At 43.9% G+C, this 18,201-nt stretch overlaps 1 protein-coding gene across 4 annotated transcripts in view; it reads left to right on the top strand.

Annotated features, from left to right (window-relative positions):
* The window catches only part of LOC144123056 (alkaline phosphatase, tissue-nonspecific isozyme-like), a 75,709-nt gene that overhangs the window by 20,075 nt on the left and 37,433 nt on the right, over window positions 1-18,201 (top strand). For 2 of the 4 annotated variants that reach the window (XM_077655971.1, XM_077655967.1), the window contains exon 1: window positions 17,461-17,579. In XM_077655971.1, the coding sequence (XP_077512097.1) occupies window positions 17,495-17,579 (85 nt within the window). In that variant the 5' untranslated portion in view covers window positions 17,461-17,494. Of the gene's footprint in view, window positions 1-738; window positions 826-4,916; window positions 4,962-17,460; window positions 17,580-18,201 lie in introns of those variants that run through there. The other 2 variants (XM_077655968.1, XM_077655969.1) reach the window with 2 other exon arrangements.

Raw genomic sequence — 18,201 nt, 5'->3', positions numbered from 1 at the left:
TTATTCTAACAAAAGTTCATATGACGTAGCAAAGCTCATGAAAGCTGAAGGCCCATCCAATCTGCGAGATGCTCAGCAGAAAGGCTTAAAGTCATGTCAGAGGTAACGAGAACTTAATTCTTTCACAAAGAGCACTACCTGTGGCCACGAATGATTTCATGTCCTTGATTCATGTGGTCATTGATGCATGACACCCTGAAGTTTTTTCCTCATACGAGGGCTATGGGAGGCGATGCAACTGTCTATGAGAAGACTTACTTTCTGCGTTTAAATTTACGTTGCCCACCTCTCCTGTTGGCATAGCACGTTGTATTTTGGAAAAACCGCTTTGCCCTCTGCAATCTCTTCCCTGCAGCCGTCACTGGGGAAGCCTCGGCGAAAAAACAGTGATAACTAGCGAGCAACGTAAGTCGCGACACGCGGTATATAAAGCGGGAGATGGTGAGCAGGTTGACTACAGGCGAGAGGCCCAATAATTGAAGAACTTAAATGTTGCGGCAGCCGGTGCGGTGCCTAATTTATAAAAGCAGTTCTGATAACTTATACCAGTCGCATCACTGTCAAATTCGCATTTGTTGCCTTTAACGCGTAGTATCCGTTAGTTTGGTCATGCTATAGGTCTGTGCTCTTTTATACCATCAGCATCATTGTCAATTTCGCATTTCCTTGCCTTTAAATCGTAGGGTTGGCTACTTGGTTCATGCTGTCGATGTAACTTTTTTGTCAGAGCCGAAGATAGGAAGAAGCCGTTGTGGCTCTGCCTCGTGGTGATCGGCGAATTCCTCATTGCTTCCGTGCTGGCCATAGTGTTTTACGTATTGCATGGTGAGCAAAAAATGATTTTTCGTCCATTAATGCCACGAAAATGAGTGCTACTAGAATAAGAATCCAGCCATATATGGACGGTAGCGACATGCTTAATTTATTCTAATCACTACTTTCATGAAAAAATCCGTGCTTTATGTTTTTGGCGCTGGTACATCACTAAAGCCCGGAATACATGCGACGTTTTTTCCGACGATGTTCGCGCGGCAGAAAACGTCTGGCGGCGCGACGCCCGGCCGGAGATACAGGGAGCGAAAAAGCGGAAGCCCGTCGCCGTGTATCTCTCAGCGCGAAAGCAATATGTTCAACAAGTGGCAAATACCATTCAGCGAGGAGCTCCGAGAGCAGCGACGCTGACTCCTCTGTCAGAATAACGAAATTTTTCATTTAGACACCACTATACTGATTGCAGCGCGCGTGCATAGATATCTACAAGGTTTTGCGTGCTCGAATGCATGCGGTCGCGTACCTTTCGATGCCCGCTCAGCCGTGGCTACCATCGGCTGCGGTTTTCTTCGGCAGCCTCTCTTCAGGGAGAAAAGACAGGCATTTCGATCCAAGATTCGGTCGTTTTCTCCAAGAAAAGTGACATTTCATGTCTCGTGAAGCGTTTATTTTCACGATAATAACATTTCCGTGCACTAAACACAGCAGTGCTCGTCGGCCATTGCGGCCATGTTGGCGGCGGCGGCGGCGGAGGCAGCCAAACCGGAAGAGCGGGCTTTCTGCGCTGCTATTGGCTTGCTTCGGCTGCCGCTTCCGGTCTCTCCGGACGCCGCGCGTCAATATCTTGCGGGGGCCAGATCGGCGGCGGCGGGCGTTTTTTTCGAGGCCGGGCGTCAAATGCGCGCCGTCGGGCGAAAATCGACCAAAAACGCTCCATGTATCCCGGGCTTAAGAAACCATTCACGTGTCTACAAAACATGTAGAAGGTAGCACAACAAAAGAGCTTCACGTACTTGAGATGTAATTCAAAAAGCGAGCTGGAAGTCACGTGCTGTTCTTGATATACATACTTTTGGGCGAAACAGCCACGGCGTAATCAAGCCAAGGGGCTTGGCAGCGAGCCTGCTACTACGGTGTGTGTATGCGTACGCCGTACCGGAGTAATGTAAATACATTTGGCTGCGTCTGCTTGCGCAGTTTGAATTTTCAAACAGCACTGAAATCGCTGTTACTTGCACGTTTTCTAAACGATAAAGACTTAAAGACATAATGTAATGAAGAAGGATAAGGGGTCGCACAACGATCTCGACCAAGCTGCACAGGTAGGAGGAAAATTTTGCTACGTGCACTCAACGGTTATGAAGCTTGCAGCTTATAAAATTTCGCGGGGTTTGGCCCACGAAACGATTGTTATTCGCATGGGTATTCCTAAAGAGGGGATAAATTTTGACACCGTAACAGATTGGCGTCAGGAGCCCCTGATAGCCGCCTTCGGGGCTATACGAAAATGTGTCCAGCCGTTCATCAGCACATGAAACGTCATGCAGCCACATTCTTGATGCCGCTCTTCCTGGTCTTCTGCAACTCTACGTCACATTTTCTGGTCGTTCTTAAGGATACCTACCTGTTATATTAGTCTACGTTAGAAGCTGCGTGATTTTGTGTTTCCGTTCTTGGCAACGAAAGCTGACTGTAGTAAAAAAATTTGTGGCCTCTCTTGTCAGTGAGTGTCACTGTAACCAGAATGAATATGCCAAAATAATTATCACTGCAAACTAGGCAAGCATCGGCGCTGCATATCGCTTAATGGCTTGCGCTACAACCGCAGCCTTAGTGAATGCTTTGAAAAGGAACGTCAGTACCTTCTGATTTCTGTACATAGGACATCTTTGTATTAAACGGCTTCTCCTTATATTAAACAGCTGCGAAGACGCCGGATTACACCAAGAGCGTCTAATCTAAAACAAGTTATTTATTGTAACCCCTTTTCTCAAGGTTCACGTTCAAGGATTTGTGGTGTAAGTCGCTCAGATAGTGCGAGAAGCACAAAATGTGCAATAACTACTCGCCTGGAAGTGGAGGTCCATTGTGACATCGCGCGTGTGTGTTATTTGATCTAGCCGTATACTGCAGATTAAGTTGCAGATATCTCACAAATTGCTACAGAAAGAAGCAAATTGTGTGGTACTATAAAGTGGGGAACAGTTTTCTAAATGATTGAGTGCGAATAATGTGAAAGCCAAGATTTTCTAAGAACTGGAATTTTCATAGCACTTCGTTGATGAACAAAAGTGTGGTCGTATGCTGTACCAGGTGGTGGGACGTGAACTTCAACGAAAAACGGCTACAGTGAAAAAATGTTCATTTTTAGATATTACTCACCACCATGTTTTAAAAGCAGAAAGCTGTTATGATTGTTGGCAGCGTAACCGTTTATGCAAAAGGTACCTGAAGATCTCTTTAAGCGCATTTGCTTTGAGCGACTATTACGTCTGTTACCACTTACAACTTGTTTCAAGTTTGTGTAAATTTAAACTCTGATAGTGAAATTGTTAGCCGAAAATGCCATTTAGGTGTAAATGAGTCGCGAGAAGGTCGGCACTAAAAACATGATAGAGGGTGTTTCAAGGGACGAATTGTCGTTTTGAACGAACAGCACACGTACCAAGAAAACGCTCTTATTTTAAACAAGCTGTATCCGCAGACAGAACATTGCGGCCGTTATTAAGCGGGCCTTGTTCCTAAGAACACAATTTTTTTAAGTACATAAAATGAAAGAACTAACGCACATATATTGCTATTAATTTTCGTCTCAGACTCGTTGCCGCATTGCGCGGCTCCTTGGCATTTTTGGTAACTTCTAATGAGATTTTTTTTTTATATTTTAATAACGCATTGAACGTTCACTTCTGTCACCGTGATCACCGTTTTGAGGTGTCAGGCAATATCTGGTTCTATGTGCGTCTTTTTAGTCTAGAAAGCTGTAAGTAATTAATGCACTCACCTGCTAACGAAAAAACGTGACGTTGATTAAGCAGCGCAATGAATATAGGCACGCACTTCAGTCGCCTTAATCTGCAATAACACTGCACTCACACAGACATACATGCAGCAAAAATACACTAAACAGGGGAGTCTGCCCCTGGTTTGGTCACGATGACTGCAACATCGCGTGCAATACCCGCTAGACTTTGCATCCAGCAGGGTATCTTGCCGTATGCCACCATGCGAAAAAAAGGACGCCTGAGGAAACAGTCAATGGCAAAATACAACTTTCCCCTCCTGTTACAAGGCCATATTAGTGTAGGAACTTTGTGATATATTTAACGAGTAGCTAGGTTCATGTTCTGCTAAGTTTCGGGAATTATTGCGAGCTGAACGTCGTCTGCAGGTTACTTTTCTCTCCCGCAAAACAGACAATCGTCCCACTTTCGAAGGAACACGTTGGAATTATTCGCATGAAAGGTTGTAAACTTTGGCATGCTGTACAGAAGATCGGAAATTTTTTAATGATAGGAGGGATATAGATTTTGCGTTCCGAATGCCATGTTAATAAGAGCTAACACTAAATTTTCACAAAAATTGCCACGTGAAAAAGAGATATAATATAGGCGGCCACTGCAGCGATAGACCCTTCTTGACCAAAACAAATTCGGGCTTTACTGGCAGTTCACATTCATACCGCTGGCCCTACACGTGAAAATAGCATCGGCGAAGTGATCCAGGATGCACTGCTCATCTAGCTCCAGTAGACTTTTTAGTAGCTGTTGTGGAATCCACTTGCTGAAGTTTTCTTACTGGCCTACGGGATTCATCGGCGTTGTGAAGACTGGGAGTACTCATATAAAGCAACACTTCTTTACCGTATAAAGATGTGACGTGAAATTAGGCGAGCATTTCTTGGGAACCTTACTGAGTGCCTCTTTCAAAAACTGCGGCCTCACTGGGAGCTTCGTTAAGCACGTAAGAGGTGTCCTCCAGAAGCGTAGAATGTTGGGCCAGCTGGTGACACATCATGAAAATAGTTCAGCGCAGAAACACAAGGCAGCCAGATAAACGTACGCCACGAGCATTTGTTTGCGAGTTTGTTTTCTAAACACTTGATTAATTGTGGCAATAAAAATTTCGCTCTGGTTTTCAAACAGCCGGGAAGTCTCCGGATGTTGGAATGAACACTTCAACTGTGCCACGTGAGTCTTCTTGAGCGAATGGCTTCTTGTAAGAGTTTATGGCGGTGACGGCGATAACGTTTCCACGATGCTTTTGCAGCGATGGCTACATATAGCAATTAATAAATGCGCCGAGAATGGGGGCTGTACCTCAGTTGCTATTTGTCTTTTTGTTTCTGCATTAAGTCGTTTATTGCTCATATCGCAGTGTGGCTAACTTAAAACAAATCCTTGTTAAAGCAGAGCACTAAATTTGCGAAATATGCGAGCACGATGACATTACAATAGAAGGTTGTCAGTCGCGGAACATGTGTGCCCCAAGACAGTACAATAGAAGATTGTTAGTGGCTGATATTTATGTAAGGCATCGCTTACAAATAGAGTGGTTCTGCTGCAAACTACTCCTAACTTAGCGTTCTTCCACGTGAAAATCTATTCCCGACTGAAAGCGTTAGATTATTGCATGCTCTCACGATTTCATAAGTTGAACTCCGTGATCAATATTGGCAGAGGCAATACTTATTTTTATTTATTTATTTACAATACTGCCAGTCCCATCAGGGACCATAGCAGGTGGGCGAACAAAAATGACAAACATGATAAAAATTTGAGCCGTGCACTTTGGAATACAAATCAAACACACGTGAACAGAAAGGAACAAGAAAAATACAAGAAAAGGTAAACATTAGCAAGGAAAAAGAAAAATACATGTCTAGGAGTCGGGTTGAGCATTGCCATAAGGAATTCAATTAGAGCACATGGGAACACAGCAGCGGAAAAAATAAGACTTTCTTCACAATTAATTAACAATCTAATGAAGTGATGAGAGGCGGTTGAGTATGTCAGTGAAACTGCTTTATTCGTTAATTGATAATGATTCTATCCGTGACGTGAACTGAGATAATGTGGTTGCAGTTATGATTGAGGGATCAAGGCGATTCCATTCTCTGATCACGAGGGGAAAGTACGAATACATGAACGTGTCGTTATGGCATGAGTATTCTGTTATCGCGGCTGCGTGTTTATGCCTCGACGGGCGTGATTGCGAGAAAGATATGTATTTTGATACGTCTATCTTGTAGTAGTTGTGCATCAGGTGAAATAAAAATATAATCGTGCTTGTTGCGCTCTTGATGATAGCGTCTCTAAACCCGAAATAGCCGCGAGGTTAGTTGGTGAATCTGTGCGCCTATATTTGTTGTGTATAAACCGCAATACTTTACGCTGTACTTTTTCTAGTTTTGTTACATTAGTCACTGAATGGGGGAACCAAACTGTGTTAGCATATTCTAAAACTGGTCGAACGAAAGTAGTATATGCGAGAAGCTTTGTCGATGTGGGTGCAAGGCGCAGACATCTTCGAAGAAAAAATAGTTTGCGTAATGCTTTCGAGGTTATGCTAGCAATGTGCGCGTCCCATCTGAGGTCAGAAGTTAGTGTGATGCCTAAGTACTTTTGCTGGTGAACTTTCGTCAGTATTCTGCCATTAACAAAGTACGGAAAATCATAAGGTTGCCTTTTTCTTGTTACCGTCATGCAAACAGATTTAGTCGTGTTTACCGTCATTTGCCATGTTTTGCACCATTCGGTTATTTTGTTCAATGAATCGCTGAGTGAAATGTGGTCTTCGTAGCTGTTAATTGTTTTATAGATAATGCAGTCATCGGCGAAGAGTTTGATGTTAGAATCGATATTGTTGGTTATGTCGTTGATGAAAATTAAAAATAACAGTGGCCCCAACACGGATCCTTGAGGTACACCTGATATGACGGGTACTGTCGCAGATTCCATGTTCTGAAACAGTACGAATTGTGTCCGGTTTGATAAGTAATCTGAAATCCAATCTAAAATTCCCCATCCCGGATGGCACCCCGTAACTTTGCTATTAATTTGTTGTGGCAGACGCGATCGAATGCTTTAGAAAAGTCCAATAATATAATGTCAGTCTGGCTACAGTTATTGATGGCGAATGCAAGGTCATGCACAACCTCTGTAAGCTGTGTGACGGTTGATAGCCCATGACGGAATCCATGTTGGTTTGGAGATAACAGATTGTGTGTATCAAGGAAGTTTGTTAGGTGTTGAAGGATGATATGCTCGAGCATCTTGCAAGCCGTGCTGGTGAGAGATATTGGTCTATAGTTCGATGGTAATGTGGTGTCTCCTGTTTTGTGTATTGGTATAATCTTTGCCTTCTTCCAGTCGTCCGGTAAAGTTGATGACTCGAGAGATTTACGAAATATTAGACCCAAGTATCTGCTGCACCATTCTGCGTATCGTTTCAAGAAATCGTTTGGGATATTGTCTGGTCCGGGTGATTTTTTAGGATCAAGCGTGAGTAATAGATTAAAAATGCCGGCATCTGATATGATTAAAGGGTCAATGCGTGATGTTTGATTGCCGTAAAAGTCCGGGAGATTACCGTCATCTTTTGTGAAACTTGAGTGAAAAAACGTGTTGTACGCATTAGCATTGTTAGCTCTATCTTCTGGAGACAAGTCGGATAACGGGTTCTTAGTTGGACGGAAATTGTTCCAAAATCTATGCGGGTTGTTTGTCAGAAAGTTAGGCAGTGTTACATTAAAGTAGTGTTTCTTGGCCCGTTTGCCTATCTCTCTGAACTTCGCGATTGCGCACGCTAGTTTTGTAGTTTTAGAAGGACATGAACCATGATTTTTGATAGAAATACGCAACCTTTTCACATGACGTTTAGCGTGGATAACATCCCTTTTTACCCATGGACTGTTTCTTTGTGGACGCTTAGTTTTTAGTGGAACATGATTAGTTATGCAGTGTGAAACCATAGTCTTGAAATGAAGCCAAACCCTGTTAATATTGATTGAGGGGTCGGAGACCATTTCACTGAATGCTTCAAATTCATGTGCGAGGTAGGTTAATATGCTGGCATTATCAGCCTTATCGAAGTTCAGTGTTGTCTTTACATCGGATCGTTTTTGTATTGAGCAGTCTAGAGGTAACAAACATAATGGTATGTTGTGATCAGAGATGCCTTCGATGATTTCTGTCTGCGCTTGGTGTACTGGAAAGTGATCACTGATTAGTATAAGATCGAGTATATTGTTTGCTGATCCTTGCTTGCGCGTTGGTTCTAGGATAATTTGGTGGAGATTAAAGGAGAGCATTAAGTCAAAAAGAGCTTCTGAAGATGATGATGTGTGTTGCATAGTTATCCAGTCCACGTCCGGAAGGTTAAAGTCACCCATGAGAATGATTCTAGTGCTGCAAGCATATTGTTGAAGGAAGTCATGAATGACAGAAATGCACTCATCTCCTGAAGAGGGACTCCTATACAAACAGCCTACACAGACAGTAGTATTGTTGCAGAGAAGTCTGCAGAATACGCTTTCAGCACCCGACACATCTGGGAGCATAACAAACGGCAGGGTTTTATTTATCAAGAGAGCCACACCACCGCCACGGGAGTCTCGGTCTTTCCGAATGACTGAGTAGTTGGGTGGTGCGATTTCATGACTCGAAATTTCTGGTGAAAGCCAAGTCTCCGTGACGGCGACAATATCAGGTTCCCGATCAATTAATAAGTTTTCTAAAGATTCTACTTTGTTTACTGTGCTACTTGCGTTTACGTTTATGATGGTCAGTGCTTTAATCGTGCTCTTCCCCGTGTCGTTGGTGGGCTCCTTTTTTCGACTGTCTCCTCCTGCTCTTCGTTTTTTTTCAGCGGAGCTTTGTCGTTCGTTTCATGATCCCAAACAAAGGCGCAGCTGTTTATAAATAATTTGTCGAAGGCAAGCGAAACTTTGTCCCCTTTTTGTCGATTTTCTTTGGCACTGTTCCACAGTTTTTTTCTGATTTCTCGAATTCTCGGAGAGAAACCTTCCCCAATGGCATATTTCGTGTCTTTAAGTTTAAAACCTTGCTTCAGTATTGCTGACTTGTTACGGGCATCCAGGAGTTTAAAAATTACGGGTCTATTCTTATTAGCCTGCGGCCTGCCTAACCGGTGAATACGTTCAAAGGCAACTGGATCGAGCTTTAGGGTATCTTGAATGATACTTTTGTTGACAGCCTGCTCCAGAGTTTCGGTTGATTCTTCTTCATCTTCTGGTAGTCCATAAACAATTAAGTTTGATCTGCTGCTTCTGTTCTCAAGATCATCTATCTTGCAATCCTGCAATCTTGCAATCCTGATTTCCATCAACTTATTATGACTGAGCATGCAGCCGTACTAAGCGAACGTCATACTTCAACGTTAAAAAAACGGGAACGTTAAGACCGAAGTGAAAAGAAAAATGCTCTGTTCCTTATGTCGTTGAAATGCAAATGAGCGGTAAGAGGTCGACACTTAACTCGCAGTATCGTACATTTAGAGAAATAAAACATGATCTTAACGAACAGATGATAATGACCGAGCAGATAAGAGCAGATAAATGTGGGGCTTGTGATGATAAACGTGATTGGAGACAAGAGTCACTGAAACTATGAAAAGCATAGGGTATTGTTTTTCTTTGTAGCTCTTATCAATAGAAAATTAAAAGTGTATCGTGTTCTACTCTAAAAAGAAGAAAAATAATCACATGTCCGCAGAGGGGTTGGAATGCATGACCTTCGTACGCCACATACGGAGGTCGTGGGTAGGAACCCGACTGACGCTATGAGGCCTTCTGTTTTCTAATCAATTATATTTAAGGCAAAATGATTACTGTACTTATTTTGTATTTATCAAGATTACAATTTTTTAAAAATTCCTCAATGCTTTCCTTGGTTTTGGCCTAATATGCGTGTTGGTAGCTGCTAGCTTGGCAAGAGCGCCAAAGGCTAATTTGATTTACTGTGCATGATGCAAGAGCTGGACGGAATATTGTGCAAGAGCTAAACGAAGGTCGTATTATAGCTAGCTGGAGCACATGCTTTAATTTCCTGTTAGCAATGGCGAGTCGCTCACCGAAGAGACGGCGTGGTTGTGTTGCCACGGGTAAACCACGCGTAACAATGTGGTGGATTACGCTGTGCCTAGGTGGCTAATTTAGATTGCAGGGCTTCGTGACGTCAGGAAAGTCTTCAAGTAGGGGCATAGGAAAATCTGCGTGCAGACGTTATTCGGAGGGACAGCCGACATAACGCCTGTCATGGAAAGGTCAGCCTTGCTGTCGATGAGGCGACGGCGGTGCATGCTGACGTCCAGGTCGAATTGGGTCGAAAATTCAGAGCCGGAGATGTGCTGATAGACGTCCGCTACTATGAAGACCCACCGGAAAGTGCGCCGAAGGCGAATGCACAGCGTGAATGGCCGCAGGCTATGCGTGAGAGGAAGAGTTCGCCGCACGAAGAGGAGGTCCAGTTGACCTAGAACTGCGATCTGACTTGGAGGCCGGCTATAAGCTGACCTCGGTCACCGTGTCGCCGAGGAAACGCAGGCTGGAAGTGCGGTTCAAGACGGAGAAAGGGCAGCCGGGTTTAGAGGCGAGGTCACTTGCCGCCGTCAGTGATCTGGCATCGTCCTTCCTGACCTGTGGCACGTGGAAGTGCACCGGCGTGCACGGTGCTGGAAAGTATGATGGTACCAGCACATAGGTGACGTGAAAGACCTGCATGATCGTGGGTCGCTCGGAGAAACAAAACAACGGCCAGGACTTGGGGAGGAACTGCGCTCACCATGTGAATACGTACACAGGGCGTCGAGAGAAGCGGCGAGCTGATAGATTCGGGCCTCTAACCGGGACATGGCAGAGGACTATAGTGTTGAAGTGAAGGCGACGACGGAAGGAAATTGTGGTTCATAGACTCGTTTACCTTACTGGGCAAGGCGATCGAGGGTCACATCCCCTACAGCAGCCAGGACGAGGCGCATGGACTCCGGCAAGCGCAGAAGGAAAAGCTCACTTGACAACCAACCGTTGGAGTCGATGTTGCTTCCTCCCAGGATCTGCCGCATGATAGTGAGCAGATGACGTCCGTGACCTGTTGGGCTAGCTCAGGGGACAGGCAAGAAAGTAGGTGGTGAAACAGAAGTCTTCGAGGTGACGCGGTGGACACGTTAGATGGCTTCTCCCTGAACGAACTACACCCGCGGGTTCTTGCGGCAGAACGGTGGCAGGCGGAGCTGAATCGCTGCAACGTCCCGTGTGCGCGAGGTAGTTTCAGGCGGAAGATCGCCTGAGGGCGGCCGGTTGCTATGGTCGGCCACTTCTCTGTGTGGAGTCACCACTGTCGAGAAATCGCGGATTTTCAGCGGCCAAAACTTGGGTGCCAAAACTATAGGTGCAACATAGCAGGCTTCTAGGGTCGAACTGCCCGCACCCGGCTTGCGCCCAGGGCACGCGAAGTTCTACTTTACTTTCGTCTTTTGCCGAATTGCGTAGTTGGCACCAATGCACCAACTGGGAGCGCCGAGCTGAGCGTCCCCGCGATGCGACATCGGTGGGGACTACACCACTGGCATCCACGGTAACGGATGCCTAGATTTGCTTACACAGCTTTCCAGGCGTTCTATATTCGAGGACAGCTTTTTGTGGCTATTCAGTGGATGCTACGGGGACGAGGCGCAGTGCTTTTACAAGACCGCTCTTATCACGAGCTCACGAAGAGAGATGGGCGTTTAAGGTTGCGGGGTGCGCTCGCAGCTTCCACTGCATAACCACAGAAAGCGGTCTCCAAGCATAGTCGAGCTCTCGCAGCACGTCATTGCAGTACTTTCCTTTACTCTGAGAGGACATAGTAGTAACGATAAAAAAACAGGGACGACGGGATAGAAGACAAAAGAGGTGCCAGTCATCAACTTACTGTATTCGCGAAAATACCACGCATATATAGGTCACAATCAGGCGCCAAAAGATCAGCAAGAGTCGCATGCGTGACGGCACTTTCCAATACAGGCACTTTCCAATAGTTTAAGGCTAAGCATTCGCTTGTTCACGCACGATTGCCTTTCCACGTGTGTAAGTGTCCAGTGCCTGTTATAGCAGCGGCCAGGTTCAGGCCCTGGACACTTGGTGGTACACTGCAAACGATGTAAACATAATGAGAAGACATACTAAATTTTTTGAGCAGACACGCGTGATATATGTAAATGCAGGCCAGAAGGAGCGGGAGGTATTGGAAGCATTTCTAAAAAATTGAAGTTCCTGTACCGGGAACTGCCGTCACGCATGCGATTTCATTGTTGATTTCTTTGGCACCTGATTGTCACCTATAATGGCGTGGTATTTTCGAAAATAAAGTCAGTTGATGTCTAGCTACTGACATTGCGCTACTGCTATGTCTTCTTAATCTAAACACCAACTAGCCCAGCTTTCAGCCTTGAATCCTTTACTCTACAAAGTATGGTTTTTGGCCTCGTAGTGGAGTGCTTAGAGCGCCCTTAAAGCTCCACTTTGCTACTGCAGGCGGAACCCTTCTCACCTCTTATTCCTTATCTTTGGTGTCATTGCTTCATTTACTGCTGAAAAACAAACTACGTTACCCAGACACGTTTGACAGTTACGACGCTTTTGGACATGCTTAAACGCTTTCGCTAATCAAGAAGCAACGAAAAGTTTCTTGTGTTTATCACTGCACTACGTTGTCCACGTTTAGGCTTTTTCGCTGCAGGCGCATAAATTTGTTAGCTTTTTATTTAAAAAAGTTGACTGGGCAAGCTATAACGCAAAAAATTAAATGATTTTCTAGATCTCGCCAAAACTTGCACCTTGCTGATATATTTAAAAGACAGGCCGGGGCAATAATTTTATTTGTACTAACCTAAGCATCAGCCGTGCAGAAAATTATGCCTATAAATACTTGCGTTTAAGATTAAAAAAATTGTGGTTTTGGCCAAGCTAATATATAAAGCATTATCAAATATAAAGACCGGATTCATGTCGTGTGAAAGAAACAGCACATATGAAAAATTTAAAAAGCGTACCGCATCACAGTCTGGAATCTTGTGTAAGCGATACCCCATGATATCGATGAAGACGAGAGATCCTACCCATAAATTGAGAGAGCCCTTGCCGAGAGCACCTAAGCACGTTCTTTTTCTCCAGTTTTCTCCTGTTGCTCCTTCGCCCCGATTGATCTACGCCCTCATTTTTTCCACGTCTGCGTTATTCATATCAATCTTTTTTGTCACCTTGTTAGACAGCGCATTAGTGTTTTTTGCTTTGCTCTGTAATACGTTGAACGTTTGTTTGATTTGTAACATGTTCAATTTCTTTTACCGCTGCTCTGTACTGCAAACTGTACAAAGAAGCTGGGGCCTCGTCACGCGCTACAGGCCTTTTGCGTCAGCTTCCTCTTTCTTCGTAAGGATGAAATAAATGTTTTGAATCTTGAATCATTTTTAATAAGAATTTTGAAGTCTAGTGTTGTGCTTTGCCTACCGAGTTCCTAAATTATATACTACAATTCTTGTCATTAGCCAATTCAAAGTCGCATTGCGAATTCGCAAAATTCGACGGCGTTTTCAGAGTTCTGCGCCTGATTTTCTGGAACGCGGGCTATACAGGTAGAAGCAATAAAAAGGGAAACACTGGAGTACGTGGCCGCCGCACTTCGCGAAGCGCTGCCAACGATGGCCGCCTATTAGCGGCAAAGCCGCATGCCCAGTAAGCATGGTCGGCCGCTCTTTACACGTGTGGCTGGTGCCACCCATTATCTTCTGCTTTCGCCAGCAGCGCTTTGTGAAGTGTGGAAGCCACGTGCTCCTGCGTTTCCTGTCATATTCCTTCTACCTCTAACAACGGCCCTTAAGTTAAAGCATCACCGGTTTTGCAAATGAGTTGTGAATTAAGGCCAGTGATTGAAGGTCTGCAGGGTAATGAAAAAGAGCTAGCCTTAGAAATCTTATCAAAAAAAGGCAAATGCCAACTATCCATTGAAGAGTCCTCCGCTGGCTACACGCGATAAAATACTGGAAATAGAGACGAATCTACGCATTCTTAAGTGCCGTGACAGGGACCCTTACCATGAGAGTGAAGAGTAGGAGCATAAGCTTAGCCTAGCACTTGGGCATGAACGCACAAAATTCACCTATCCTGAGAATAGTAGCCTTTACAACCAAACCTGCAGGGCTAACATTGTGGATGGATTTAGCTGTGAGGGCAGCACAGCTATGAAGGGTTAACAGAGCGACAGGCAAAGCGCTCATATTCAGGAAAGAACAAGCTTGGACTAAGCAACAGGAATGAAGAAACAGGAAGCCTAGCCGAGAATAAGAGGAGTAGATTAAATGTCCAGAGTGGCGACGAGACAGGGCTAGAGTGAATAAACGAGAAGAAAATTGTAGGCAGCAGCGACCGAGAATTAGATGCAATGCGAAGCCTAGCAAAGCGGCAGGAATAGTGCGGCCATCGCTGCGGCCATGTGCCCAGAAATATATACACTAATGCCAGAACGTAACAAGAACAAAGAGTGCAAGCAGATTGCGAAGTTTCGCTCTTCACTTTTTGGCGCTTCATATACTAACTATCTCAACAACATGCCTTTTTGTAGTAAGAGTAAATCAAGTTTCAGAGGCGGGATACTGCTCAGAACTAAATTCCGGTGACAGCTTTGTAGTCACTCGTCAAGGATTGAAATGATGAGCTGAAATTTGCGCGTAGACTCTAGTGTTTTCCGAGGTTAACAGGCGAACCAGTGCGGCGCAACTGCCGACATTTGTCTTTGACAGTTTGCTCGTCAGCCTTTGGCGGTTGAGGGTTTCGTTATAAACATGTTTTCCTCTCTGTAATGATCCACTTTTGTGGTTATTGAAACCCAAGGCTGAAATATATACATTCATTCATCAAAAGGCCAATACACTGTGGACAGTAACAAGGCCCAATAAATAAATAAATAAATAAATAAATAAATTCTTTATTTCACTCATGAAGTGAGGGAGTGCGGGAAAAAAAGCTGAAAATTCAGCTTGACTAGTTCCCAGCTCCCCAGATTACAAAAAATTCAAGAAACAAAAGAGAGGACAAGAAAAAAAAATAAAATAAAATAATGGCAGAGCGGCATAATAACAACGCAAATCAAAGTACAGAAATGCTTTGTTTACAAAGTCAGATCGGCTTGTACAAGAAAAATAAACAAAACAATTCTAATTTGAACTGTATGATACACCGGTGATAAGCGAAAGTACATGCCGGAAAAAGCCCGAAAAAAGAAGAACGTTACATAGGTAAAGGAAAGAGACGAAGAAAACAATGCGCATGAACAGAAAAGCGTTGCTCAAGGAAAGGTACAGCGTACATATGTGCAAAATGCTAGAAATACCCCATCATATGAAGGAATTGTTTTCTATGAACAGTTTTTTCAGTTCTCTTTTTGAAGTTAACTCGGGAGTGATACCGTTTCTGTAACAGATATTTAACAAGTGTGGTAGCAATCTGTTTATCATTTGTCGTCCATAATCTGTCCTGCACGTTTTTACTAACCAAGGCTGTGTGCTTCTATATTCATAAGCTAGTGTCCTTTTACAAAGAGATGCCAACCGTAATAGACAATGAGTGTTGTTTTTTATTTCAATCCTATAACGCGAACACAAGCCGTGCGAGTATAGGCTGTCTATTTTCATTATGCAATATTTCGAGAACAAAAGGTGGGAAGGGTGACTTCTGGGGACGTTTTCAATGTTTCTTAACATTTTTTTCTGCAATGTCAGAATTTTTTGCAAATTTCCTTTGGTTGTATTCCCCCAGACTAGTTGGCAATAGTTTATGTGTGAGTGGAATAGTGCATTGTACAATAAAAGTTTAACCTTTGGAGGTAGAGTATATCTGTCGAAAAAGCAAATTCGCTAGAGTGAAAAGCAATAACGTTTTGCCTGGTATATGATTTTTCGCCATTATTAATCAGGATCGTGCTTGGTGCGAGCGTCGTGCAAGTTTCAGAACTGACTGGGCTTTCATAGTCGTTGCTGTACCGTACCCACCGATGCCTCTCCGCCCTCTCCGTTCCAACGCTCGCATGACACTGTGAACGAACACGAGAATGTTTTTTTTTCGCTTTGGTGACCCTTATCGAAAATATAAACATACTTTCATTATGGAAATACGGGTGACCGGAAGAGCTAGCAGACTGACAGCTGCAAGCTCTGGCTCAAGCCATTTGGCAATAGTAAAAGTAAACATAAAAGGTAACATTTATGATTACGCTCCATAAACGAATCATGTATGAACAGAGAAGGTAGCACCGAAAAAGATTTTAGATTGAAAATACATACTACATCACTGCTTGAACGTGCCAGGAGTAAGCTACGACTTGGCTCTAGAGCAAATCGATACAAAATACAACAGTTCATGCTAGGAGTATTCATAATTTTTAGATACAGAAAGGCTTAAAACATACAAAAATATGTGAGCGAAAATCTGAATGATTTTCGCTCACATATTTTTGAATGGTTAGCCGTAATATGTTTGAGAACTTGTGGATGCAGCGAAATCGAAATGAAATTTTCTTTCGTTATGAACATCTCTTTCATTTAATTTTTATTCCCTCTGCAAATAGTAGCTGCGCGAAAATATTGGTGTGAAGCGAATGATTTGTTTGTCTCGTTTACAAAGCACATAGAAAAAATATCGAAAGCGCCGCCCCTCGTTCTCGACTTGTAAGGCTATAAGCAGCAGCAGCAGCCCTGGAGATCATTGTGCTGTGTTGCTCAGTCACTTCATTACGAGCGCCCAGGTGTTGCAGTCCTGCTTTGGAGAAGTTGCGTCCTTAAAAGCGGATGCAGACGCAAATATACATTACACTTGACGCGCGCCCTGCCACTAAACTCCAAGCAAAAACAATTTTTACAACTTATTGATGCTAATGAGAGCACCCATAACACTGCATTCAGCGACAACTATAGTTTTTTATTTTAGTTATTTAAAGCAAGACGTTTCTCGTTTCGCCAACTTTTTTTTTTGCTTCCATCTGTTCTTTAAAGTAACTACCCTGAATTTCTTCCTGAATACCTCATTCCGCACTTAGTGTTTGAGGCCCATATGGACAAGAAAAGAACGCTACGAAGGCAAAAGTCGTCGCTCAGATAGTTAATCTCTTTCGCAGCCAAGCAAGGCGACATTCGGTCCTTTGTGCAATGTCTGTTTTAACGCGGCACAGGAAGCTTGTCTTGCTATGCCTGAAGTGATGCTGTCATGGACAAAAGTTTGCGGCTTGTGGATTCACGGAAAAAAAATTTCTTTCAGCGTTGCTCCGCTGGTCAGCCAGCTGATAGTCGTCTGCAAATTGAGCACGCATGTCCTCTCGTGATTCAGTTTGTTTCATTAACCTGTTTTGGTCGATCGCGCAGAAGTAATTTCTTGTTCCCGCGAACACGCATGCCGCAAACGTTTCTCCATGACTGCACATTATTCACAACAGCGTAGAACACGCAAAAGAAGCATTGTGACGCACAAAGCGATTTTAAAAGAGGAGAACAATATCTCAGAAGACAAAAGAAGGATTGTTAGGTGAGATCTTTTCATCTGTGATGTGCCTAATTTTTTTTTTTTGTGAACAGCTGCGAGTGCAGCCGTTGTTTGGCTGCAGGCTCTGGAAGTACGGCCGTATTGCCAGTAGGCCTATTTCCGTAGACTGAAGTAGAAGTATTTCGAAGGCATCCAATGGAATATATCGTCGTTTTTCTTCTCGCTACACTTGCAGGGAAAGCCTACGCTGTGTTCCCCGTGCCCCACAAGGATAAAGAAGGCAAGTCGTTTTGCGTGCAGGCAGAGATCTCAGATGAACGAGGAAGTACTGGGAGGAAGGGAGGAAGGTAAGAAGAGAGGGAGGGAACGAAGAACCGAAGAAATGAGTAGCTTCAGGCAAAGAAGGAACAGAGAGCTCACAATGAGCTCTTTTCTTGAATTTAGGATGAGTTAGTTTTCCTTTTGAGGATCTCCATTCATTGCAAGAATCTCTTGCAAGTAAGGCATACAGAGAACATCGAAGACCTCAAGATATACTACACTGTATGCCGACAGCAAACACATTGTAATTGCCTAGAAACTTCGGAAAAGCGATGCACGATTGGTCATGGAGAAAATGCAACTTACCGTTCCTCTAACGGTCGAACCCATTCTATTGCTAGCTTTCTGAACATTACTACGTACAAACCATATTGCGCAAGCGGGAATATACGCCGCCCTTTGTCAGAATGGTACTATATCTAGAAATGGTTTTTACGAAAAGGCAAGTTGGCTGCATCCGTGTCCGGCAGCACAACGTCCATACTTTAGTGAAGCGTCATGCGATTCACGCGTTGCGGCTTCGCGCCTCGTTCACATGAAACTTCGAAAGACTTCTCTATCACATTATCAACTAAAAGGAG

Source organism: Amblyomma americanum, chromosome 3, assembly GCF_052857255.1.
Source record: "Amblyomma americanum isolate KBUSLIRL-KWMA chromosome 3, ASM5285725v1, whole genome shotgun sequence".
In the NCBI taxonomy this organism is placed as follows: domain Eukaryota; kingdom Metazoa; phylum Arthropoda; class Arachnida; order Ixodida; family Ixodidae; genus Amblyomma; species Amblyomma americanum.
Note: the sequence above shows the minus strand (reverse complement) of the source record. Positions and strands in the feature narration are given on the sequence as shown.